Source organism: Gekko japonicus, unplaced genomic scaffold (assembly GCF_001447785.1).
Source record: "Gekko japonicus isolate JY-2015 unplaced genomic scaffold, Gekko_japonicus_V1.1 scaffold339, whole genome shotgun sequence".
In the NCBI taxonomy this organism is placed as follows: domain Eukaryota; kingdom Metazoa; phylum Chordata; class Lepidosauria; order Squamata; family Gekkonidae; genus Gekko; species Gekko japonicus.
Genome location: NW_015169182.1, coordinates 802604 through 813122, shown reverse-complemented (window position 1 = coordinate 813122; position 10519 = coordinate 802604). Strand labels below are relative to the sequence as shown.

The following is a 10519-nucleotide window of genomic DNA, read 5'->3' as shown; positions in this document are numbered from 1 at the left end:
CCAGTCTGCCCCGGGAATTCCAGAGACAGCCGAGTCCCTTTGTAGCTTTGCTGCTTCCGTGTTGGTTTGGAGTGTGGCTGGTCAGACCACGACCGAGCTCAGAGCGCCGGCGGCAGAGACGCTTTCTGTGTCATAATAATAATAAGCAGCCCCACGGCGGTGTCTCCAGGAAGCTCCTGGGGACAGCGGGCGGGCGGGCGCAGGGCTGTGGCAGGCTGGTGCATGTGTGTGCGCGGCTCTTTTTCTCGGCTGAGTTTGTAAACAGTGTCCTCGCGTTGCGGTGGGCGGAGCGGGGCCGCCCCTGGCGCGCTCGGATTGGCTTCTCCATGCGCGGCGGGGAGGGCTCCTTCTCCCGGGCTCCGAGGCCAGGCTGCAGAGAGCGAGCGGGCGAGCGCCGTGCTGCAGTGTGAGCGGTGTGTGTGCGCGGCGGCAGGTTCGGCAGCCGCGGAGCCAGCGGAGAGCGCGCCAGGCGCGCGCGCGCGTGGCTCTCTGCCTGCGTCTGTGCGGCGGGGTCAGTCCGGGGGAAGTTTCGGGGCTGCCTCGGGCGCCCGAACGCGTAAGTGGCGGCCCGGGGGATGGGCTTGCGGGCCGGGGGTCTCTCGGTGTGTGCCTCTGTCTCCTCCCCCCTCCTTCCCCCCTCCCCCTCCGAGTGTGTGTCTCGGTCTGTTATTCTCCTGCCTCCTCTCGCTCTCCCTTTGTTGGCTGCCCGTGAAAAGGGATTCTCGGTCTTCCACGCTCCTGCGCCCCCGGCTCCCACGCTGTGTCGCTTGGGCAGCGCTCTTCAGAGGCGAGCGGAGTGGCTCGGAGGGACTCGCAATTGATTTGTTTTCAAGTCGCGCGACACGGGAGCCGCGCGGGGAGGGAGGGAGGGAGGGGGATCTCTCCACTCCCTCCCCCTCCAACCCTTCCCGGGCATTTGCTAGACATGACTCTTTGCTTTTTGTTCTTTACTTGTGATGATTTTTGCTAACTTGGTGCGTGTGAAAGTTGGCATTTAAAAAGAACCCTCTTGTCGCTCGTGTGTATTAACCCGGCTGCGATCGAGCTGTTTGCTTAGTCAAGCCGCATTATAAATTTAAAATAAAGTAAATAAAGGTGAGTGTGTGAGAGAGAGATTGTCTCCTGTATCGCTCTTCCCGTGGTCCGCTTCTTGACTGTCGCCTTTCCCCCTCTGGCTTTGCCGTCAAAACAAACCTCGCTCGGGCTTCATGCCTCCCCCCCCCCCCCCCCGTGTAGCAAGGAGAAGGATTTGGTGGCGAGGCAGCCTTAAAAGGATGAGGGGAGGAGGAGTGAACTGAGGAGCACTTTGCAGTGTACAAACTCTATTGTGACGCACTTTACTACAACCGATTGCTCTTGCCAAACCTTCCAGACTTGCTGTGATCAGCATATTCGGCAGAACAATGGAGCGAGAGCCCGGCCAAGTTCCCTGTCCTGCACAATCACGGCATCGACTCCTTCAGTTAACATTTCAGCACTGTATCCGATCCTCCTTTCTAATGACTTGGAGAGGGAGAATCCGAGTTTAATGCCTGCTGGCTCTCTCCCGTCCTCTCTCTGCCTTTTAAAAAAAACAAGTGGACCAATAGTTGTTTTGTTTTTTCCCCCTTCCCCCCCCCTAAATATGGTCATACTTGGAACAGACCTGAGTTGGCTAGCAAGTTTTGTTACAACTTTTCTCCCTTTTCAGCAGCTTTTCTTGAGTGCTGTTGGACTGGATAGCACTTGACACCTTTAGCAGTGCTTGATTGGGGGGGAAACAGTACTTGAAATCCTAAGGGGATGTAAAATGCAAAGTGATTTGCACTGTTAACAGCCTAGTGAGTTCTTAATGACTCCCTTTCAAGTCATCATTGTTAATACAGCCTGACTAGACCTTATAATGTAATTTGTGTTTCTCTCTCTTTTTTTTCCAGGGAGAAAGACAGACCAAATGGCAAAACAATATTCGGATTTGAATTCTGAGTGCGATAGAGAAGGCAGACAGTTGCAACCTGCTGAAAGGCCCTCTCAGCCTCAGCATCTTCGACCTGGGGCCCCTACCTCCTTACAAACTGAGTATCAAGGTAATCATTCAGGCGAGCGGGACGGCGCTTCACCCAGTAGCCCTCAGGGATCGTTGGCACCACCCTCCAGCCCCAGCCCGTTTGCTACCAGATCCCCGTTGTTCATGTTTGTAAGAAGATCCCCACTGCTGTCCAGATCCTCCAGTGGGTATTTCTCTTTTGACATCGACAGGAGTCCTGTACCTATGAGTTGCGACAGGGCCACGCAGACTCCAAGTCCCCCCTGCCAAGCCTTCACTCATTATTTGAGCGCAATGGGTAAGCAAGATCATGATGGTAAGAGAATTTCCCTCTCGTGTTCTGAATACACGTTTCACCCCCTGTGAAAACAGGCGTTCCTTTTTTGGGAATCGGTATTACATGGTGATATGTCCATGCCAACCTAGCAGTTGGAAAGCAAGAAATTGCAAGTAGATAAATAGGTACCAAATAGGGAAGGTAACAGTGTTCCGTGTGCCTTGGTGTTTAGTCATGCCGGCCACAGGACCATGGAAACGCCTTCGGACAGCGCTGGCTCTTCGGCTTTGAAACGGCGATGAGCACCGCAACCCTAGAGTTGGACTTGACTGGCTTTCAAGCAAGGGAACCTTTACCTTTATGTCCATGGTGAAGGAGTTTATTGGTGTAGTGTGTGGCTGAAAGATGGGAGTGAACTATGAGACCCCTTAGTTCAAGCCTTGGCTTCTACCATGAATTTGCTGGGTTGGTAATCTTATGCAAGCCACTTGCATAGCTTCATCTTTGACACAGGGGCATTTAATATCGATCTGCCTAATGGGCTGTAGTGCAGATTGTTGGAATAACATATAGGGAGGATTTTGAACACTGAAGTGCTACATAAATGCTTGGTATTATTAGTCTTGGTATGCTTTAACAGCAAAAAAAAAAATGCCATGTGCATTATAAGAATATGGCTGCGTGTCCAAAAGGGAGTGCTGCTGTCTGGTCATATAATGATAGAGGCTGTAATAGGTGTGTCCTCCTACTTAGAATATTTCTATCAGTGGTAGTGGGACTATTATGGAGGAAGCAAGTTGAAGATTGTCGCCAAAACATCTAATTTGCTTCTGAGGCTGTTTCCAGACATTGCTTAGGAGTGCGGGAAGACAGCCTGTGGCTGCGGTCACACGGAGCATTAGGCACGCTAGAGGGGACGGAAGATAGGCGGATTTTCCGGGCGCGATCTCACCGCCACATCTGGGAAGTGTAGCGCTCCCATGGCGAACCCGAGGCTTCCCGCCGAAGATGCGGGGTAAAAAACTAGTACCTCGGAGGTACTAGTTTCCGGAAACCGCGGGGCAAGGGCAGGCGTCTGATCGCGTTTCCGGTGGTAGTTCCGGCGCCCGCCCATGCCCCCTCATATAAAGGTTTTTTTTTTCAACTGTCCATGGGATGCACACAAACACCCAACGGGGCATGCGCACACTTTGGTGTCCGAGAAAAAAACACCCGTTTGCCGCGGCGCTTCTTTGCCGCGGCGCAGGATTGTGGTGTGCTCGGCACCTCCCCCCTACCACGGGACCTCCATGGGATCTCCACGGTATGTCTGCTGGTACAACCGCACGTTATTTTGTCCCGGGGCAAATAGCCACCCCCCCCCCCCCCCCCCCGCATTTTCCTGCCCGTGTGACCCAGGCCTATGATGCAGAAAGTGCCCCTTTGAAGGGTTACTGCTGCAATGTTTTCAGTAGGAGTCCTGCAACTCAGGTGTGTCCATGCACTTGCACTTATTTGTATTGGGAATGCCCTCCTTTCCCCTGTGTGGTTTGATCAAAGTCTCCTTGAGAGTGCAAAGCACCCACAGGTTACAAGCTCTGGAAACACTCTTTAGGTTTTCATACCAGACTGATCTACCATTGTTCAGTCTGATATATACAGCTAATGTGAATACTGTCTTGGTAAAAGGGGATCCTGGCAATGTGATGTTGAACCGAGTTAAGACCATGTTGTGTTAGGCTCCAGCATAGGAGCTGTTATAAGCTGTTGCATGCATCTTACTCCACACCTGAGGTGCTTTGCATGACTGGCTTCTTGCTTTGAGTGTTCAGGGGGGGAAAGGGTATTTTCTTGTCTTGGGATTCTTCTGCAATGCTTAATTATGGTATATTGCACTGAACTAGGAACATAGGAAAACTGCTAGATGAGCATACTGTTATGCTAGTTTACTCCCAACTGCATATGCATGCTTTTAAAGTGGATCTTGATGTAATATTGCAGACATGTTTATCTTCCTGTTTTTGCCATGGAAACTGAAGACACTTCTTGAAAATTCCACCAATCAGAATCTAGAAAGAAATCCATTGGATTGTTTTCATAGGCTCTGCATTGATGTTTTAAAATAGCCTGTAGAATTTATTGAGGATTTCACAAGGTGGGGATTTTTTTTTTTTTTTTTTGCATAGCTCAAAAGACATTTGGGGAAATATCTGTGCAACTTATTTATTCGATTAGGGAACAGATTGTAATGAAGTATCAAAAAAAGAAACACACATTGTGGCTTACCTGCACATTCCTGTTTGTAGGATTATTGCTAAAATATGTACAGATTAGTTGTCACTTCTTTTCCTTAGGAAGGTTTCATGTGATATTACAGACAGAAATTCAACAGCTTTCCCTGGCATGGAGAAGACTGGAGAAAACTGCACCTCTCTGACACGGACCTTTTAAAAGCACAGTCTGGGAGGGGTTGGGGACTATGTAGCAATCCCAGCAAAGAATTTTCTTACCGAGTGAAAAGCCTTTGTATATTATTGGAAGTAAGGCATGTTGCGTGTGTGTGTGTGTTTAATTGGTTAAGGAAACAGCTTGATCAGAAATTACTCTACCCTTGGAATTTGTTTATTTTGGTTTATTTCTGCCCTGTTCCATGGAATGCAACTACATCTTATGAGATGGTAATAAAACATTACATACATAAAACAAAAATACATTTTGTTTGCTTAAATTCTGCTACTAAATACCTATCCAGGTGAATATTCTAACATTCTTATGGCAGATGGTCAGGAGGTTATAGTCAGCCTCCTGTGAGAAAAAGAATTACACAGTACTGGAGCAGTGACCAAAGATGCCTTTCTTAAGTGCCTTTAGGTTGAATGACTTGACTGATCTTTGGTTACAATGTGAGTTTGCTCAAAATACGTTTTATGATGGTGTTACCGCATGCATGGAAGGAGATCTCACAGGGTGAGACTTGTTCCAAGGTAAGTATGCATAGGACTGCGGTTTTGCATAGGACTGTGGGCTTAACAAATACACTCCTAAGCAGAGATGCAGCCTTTTGTGTCCATTGAAGTCAGGTGAGTAGCTGTGTTGGCCTGCAGTAGAGGAGCTAGATTTGAGTCCAGTTGCACCTTAAAGACCAAAACGTTTTCCACGGCATAAGCTTTTGAGAGTCAGAGCTCCCCTTGTCAGATACTAGATGTCTTGTATCTGATGAAGGGACATCTTGTATCTGACAAAGGGTGTTTTGATTCTTGAAAGCTTATACACTGGAAGTCTTGTTGATCTTCAAGGTGGTGCTGCTCGACTCAAATCTAGCTCACTGAAGTCAACTCTTCCTAGATTTGTGCTGTTAGTCCATTTGGCATCCCTGCACTTTTTACCCAATGGAAGAGTTCTGCTGCTGGTTCAGCCCCATTATGCTGTTGCTTTAATTATTCTTCCTTCTCAGAAGCTTTGTTTTTTATGTTTCTCATAATCTCTTCTTTTTATTCCTTTTAATTCACTTTTTAAGATCTTGTGGCTTTTTACTGCTTTATAGTTCATTGTCTAGAGAAAATGTGCTTCTGGGGAAAGTTAAATTAAGGAGTGGGGGCAGCGTGTTAGGTGGGCCTCTGTAGGTAGGTGCTGTCAAGGTATGAACTTCTGTGCAGTGCCGCTCCCATCTTCTGCATGTATGCTTAGAACAAAACAAGAGGCTATATTTTCAGTGGAATTTGTTCTGGGGCTCAGTATACCAAACTCTTCCCCCCGCCCCGCAAGATTGGCCTGCGCACTGCCAGGTGAGCCCTTTGTCAGTGGTACGTGTTAATACACTCTGGGTTGCTTACTGTGAATTTGAACATTGAGGTACCATTTTGGGAAAATCTGGCAGTCATAAACTAGTTTCTGGCAACATACGTCTGCATAAGGTTCCCAGAGGTACTTTTATGTGGCCTGCAGCGTCTGGTTAGAATCCAGGGAATCCAATATCTGACTTTTATTTTTTATTTTCTTAATGTAGGTTTTTGGCTGTAATGATTGCAGGGAAGAGAATAAAGACTTGGATTCACACTAACGTTCTTGAGGGCAGAAGGATTTCCACTCACCAAGTGTGACTCTCTTGCTTCCCCACTTCCATAGCAGCCTGAAATGCTACCTGTAATGCTGAGTTTGGGGAGTGTTTCAGGCTGCATAGGAGGTGGGAAATCGTGGTGGGTGGGTGGAAGTCCTTGTGCCTATAATAATATTAGTCTGGAACCAGCCCCCCCCCCCCCCCCCCCCCCCCGGTAAATAAAGAAAACTGAGAAATCTGTTTAAGGTTTTTCAATGTAGTTATAATTTTTAAGTTTTAAGAACATATTGTATGAAGGTAATACTTTAACAATGCTGTAGAGCATGTGTTTTATTTATTCCTTTATTTTCCCCATATATATATATTAGGGCTGCCAAGTGGGGGCGGGTGTGGGTAAACCCCTGCTTCGGAGGCCCGATTCCCGCCGCCACGGAATCGGGCCCCGGGGGATCTCTGCCCTCCGAAGCGCAGCATGGCTGCGTCACCAGAGGTGACGCAACCACATCAATTACGGTGGGGGCGTGGCTCCGATCGTCGGAGGGAAAACTCTATGGTTTTCCCTCCGACGATTGGGGCCACGCCTTCAACGTGATCGACGTCGCGTGTCCCTTCCGGTCATGTGCTGGCGGCGCGCGCGCGACGCACCGCGCGCCTCGCGGCGCTGGCGGCGCCCCCCCCGCCGGTAAGAAAAATTGACTTGGCAACCCTAATATATATATATAATTTCTTCACATGTCCACATAAACTCCATAAGGCAGTTTGGATTTGCCTGGGTTTCTGAAAATGATGCACAGTAAGACTCATTCTGGGGATTTGCTTTCGAGTAGACATCGAGTAGCTGCGGTGGCTCAAGTGGTTAAGACGCTGAACTGCAGGCTGTGAAAGGTCAGTGCTGTAGTTCAGCAGTTCGAGACCCGGGTGCCGCATGACGGAGTGAGCTCCCGTCTCTAGTTCCAGCTCCTGCCAACCTAGCAGTTCGAAAGCAAGAAATTGCAAGTAGATAAATAGGTACCACTTCGGTGGGAAGGTAACAGTTCTGTGCTCCTTGGTGTTTAGTCATGCTGGTCACATGACCACGGAAACGTCTTCAGACAGCGCTGGCTCTTCGGCTTTGAAATGGAGATGAGCACCGCAACCCTAGAGTCGGATTCGACTGGCTTTCGAGCAAGGGAACCTTTACATTTTAGACATCTACATGATTGGTCTGTACTATGTGCAAACCAGCTGTCACTTTGTGGTTTGTTATAAATGTCAAGTTTTACAAAGCAGTATAGAAAGTGGTCTTGGAAGCACAAGGCGATTTTGACTTCTGCTCTGGCCATAGTGGGTGATATTTTTGTCCATTTGCTTATGAAAAGTCTCATGTTCCCTTTGTGGATACCTTTTGCAAGCAGTGCTACTCTTAACAGTAAAAGTTGCTCACAATTGTTGTTTACCATCTATGCATGACAGATCATGCAGAATGAACCATTCAGAATTAAGTAGGCAAGTGAGCCACAAAGCTGCTATCAGAAGTAGTGGCGTTTATGCAGCTTAGTTTAGTGGTCATTTGTGATGACTGTAGCCATAGCAGAGATTTTACTTAATTGCTTTTAAGGGTGGCTTGCCCTCTTCAGGACAAACTTGAGGGTTTCTCTTTTTCCCATGTAGCTTCAGGCAGAGTTTAAATCTGAGTTTACAGTGAGAGAGTGGAAGTTTTCTGCATTGAGCAGTTTGTATGACCACTTCCCTTTCTTCATATTCCAGGTGAAAGTTGATTTTAAGTTTGACTTGTTTTCAGCACAAGTCCACTTGTTTACATATCTATGCTTAAATGAAAAATAGTATAATGTGCATGAAAATGGGATATTGGAACGGTCCCTTCAAATAATGACAAGAATGAGGGTTACAGTACAAATATATGTACACAACAGCTGCAAAGCTACAAATTTTTTTGATAGAATGCCCCCATAGAAACATTTTTTCCTGGAATTTCAATATTTTTGAGAGATTAATGCAAGTTTCCCAAGTTCACTGGGCAAATGCTGACTTTAGACAAGAGATGCTGAGACAGAGGATGCTCTCTCCACAGAACTTGAAGTTAAAATGTCAAATAATTCTTATGAAACCACCAAGAGCTATTGATATTCCATGGTCAGTACTAACAGTTTTATTGCGGCATATGTTTTCAAGAACCAGAGCCCATTTAATCAGATGGAAGATAATGCATGTACAAAATTATATATTTGTACACAACATACTGTGCATTTGAAAGGGGGGAAGTCTGTGTTGTCATCTTGTTTTTGATTAAAAAAATAATAATTTGGGGAGGGGGGCAGCTGGTTGGCTCCAGACTAAATTTTTCAGTGGCAGAATGGAACTTTCCTGCCTCCTGCTTCTCACGGCAGCCCATTGATCTCCCCAAAATGCTGCTGCTGCTGCTGAGGAATAGGGGACACTGAGGATTGACATGGGGGGAATCTGCAGTGGGCAGGTGGAGTCAGTGGAAATTGCCACTTTAGTCTGGATCCAGCCCAGCTTTTTGAACATGTTCTCCTCTTCCTATAATACGAATTATTGCTTGATGCTAGAGGTTCTAACACATGGCTGCATTGTCAGAATGATTACGTAGAGACCTTTCAAGTAAAGCACTTCCTTTTGTCATAACAGTGACATTATTAAGATCTTGCAGGGAAAGCAGAAGTGCAAGTGGCTCCTGCATCCTCTTTTTGCAATTCTGGTGTAACATGCAAAGAGGGAACTCGCGCATCTCCCCACGATGCGATGCATGCTCTGTACTCACATCTGACACCCACACCTAACTGGGAAACAGACGTGTGGTTTTCTTTGGATGTTACCCTTCATTATTGTAAGGTCTGAAGCCACATAGTGATTGAATTAAAGATTACTAGGTAGAGGCCCAAAATTATGTTTGAATTCCACCTCCTCAGAAATGTGATTTATTTAGATTGGAATCCATCAGAAGGTAATTGGGGAGAGACAGTGTGAGGGAACTTAGTAAAAAAATTTAAGATACTTTACCATGGCGTAATAGCTCTATGATATACTTTTGTAAAATGGAATGACAGAAGACTTGTTCTCTCTGAAGTGTTAAACTTGTTAGTGGACTGTACCACTTAAGACTGCAGCGGGTGGGTGGTGGGGTCAGTTAACTAAATGCTCCTTCATTTTTTTTCCATTGTGTAAATATTCATTAATGTGAGGTTCCACAGGCAGCCTAAAATGGTATATCCTTGGACCAATGTTCCCTCTAAGCTGTGGAGTCCTGTGAGCACAAATTCTACTTTCTGAGCTACTGGCATTAAAGTTGTGAGCAGGTGATTTGGCTACTGCATAAATTAGTCTGCTCTGGAGCCGTCCCTTCCTGGACAAAAATGGGTGAGCCGGAGGCTAAAAAACTGTGAGCTAGCTCACACTAACTCAGCTTAGAGGGAACACTGCCTTGGACACAGGTTTACCCTCTCATTGGTAATTAGGTCTAAATGCTTTGTTTGTCAAAAACTATTCTAAACAAAATGTATGTTTATATGGACTGTTAAATAACTTCTGTACGTATTTATGGAACTTAACTTGCATCTAATACAGCTGGAGAAGTGTTTTCCTGTCCCAGTGGTGAGCTGCTGCTGCTACACTTCCTGGAGTTCACTAGAGGTCCTTCTGACTCCAGTCCAACATGTGCCGGCAGTTGGAAGCAGCCACGGTTGTGCTCGCTCTGTAGGCAGCTAAGCGGGCCTCTCTGCCAACTCTCTCGCTGTTTCTTGCTCCTTCTGCTGCCTTGTGCTGTGGAGAACAGGGAAGAGTCAGCATGAGACAGAGAGCTGGTTACTCCCTATGGGCGGCTGGCTCAGCTGCCTGCACATTCACCCCTCAGCACACAAAGAAAAGACATTTATCCTTCTATCACTGGCATGTTCATACTCTAAAATCTATTGGTTCTTTACGACACAAGCTTGGGATGGGGCAAAACTGTAATGTGTGACTGATGTTTACTAGTGCTGGGTTATTTGAAAAATGGAAGTATGTGTGTTTTTGGTTTTGGAAATTAAAAAATATGGGTCATGTCTGGGATCTGAGTTTGTATTCTGAAACATAGTGAAACTGAAAAATACATTGTAGCTCTAGAAAGGCAAACAGAATGCATTAGACCAATATTATAGTTAAGCAAACATAGTATGTGTTG

General features: G+C 46.6%; 1 protein-coding gene across 3 annotated transcripts in view; it reads left to right on the top strand.

Moving 5' to 3' along the window:
- Positions 1–436: 436 nt before the first annotated feature.
- BCL2L11 (BCL2 like 11) overlaps positions 437–10519 on the top strand; it is a 39197-nt gene continuing 29114 nt past the window's right edge. Inside the window, exons 1-2 of one of the 3 annotated variants that reach the window (XM_015416143.1) lie at positions 437–556; positions 1917–2066. In XM_015416143.1, coding sequence (XP_015271629.1) covers positions 1934–2066 — 133 coding nt within the window. In that variant the 5' untranslated portion in view covers positions 437–556; positions 1917–1933. Of the gene's footprint in view, positions 557–1916; positions 2343–10519 lie in introns of all 3 variants that reach the window. The other 2 variants (XM_015416142.1, XM_015416141.1) reach the window with 2 other exon arrangements.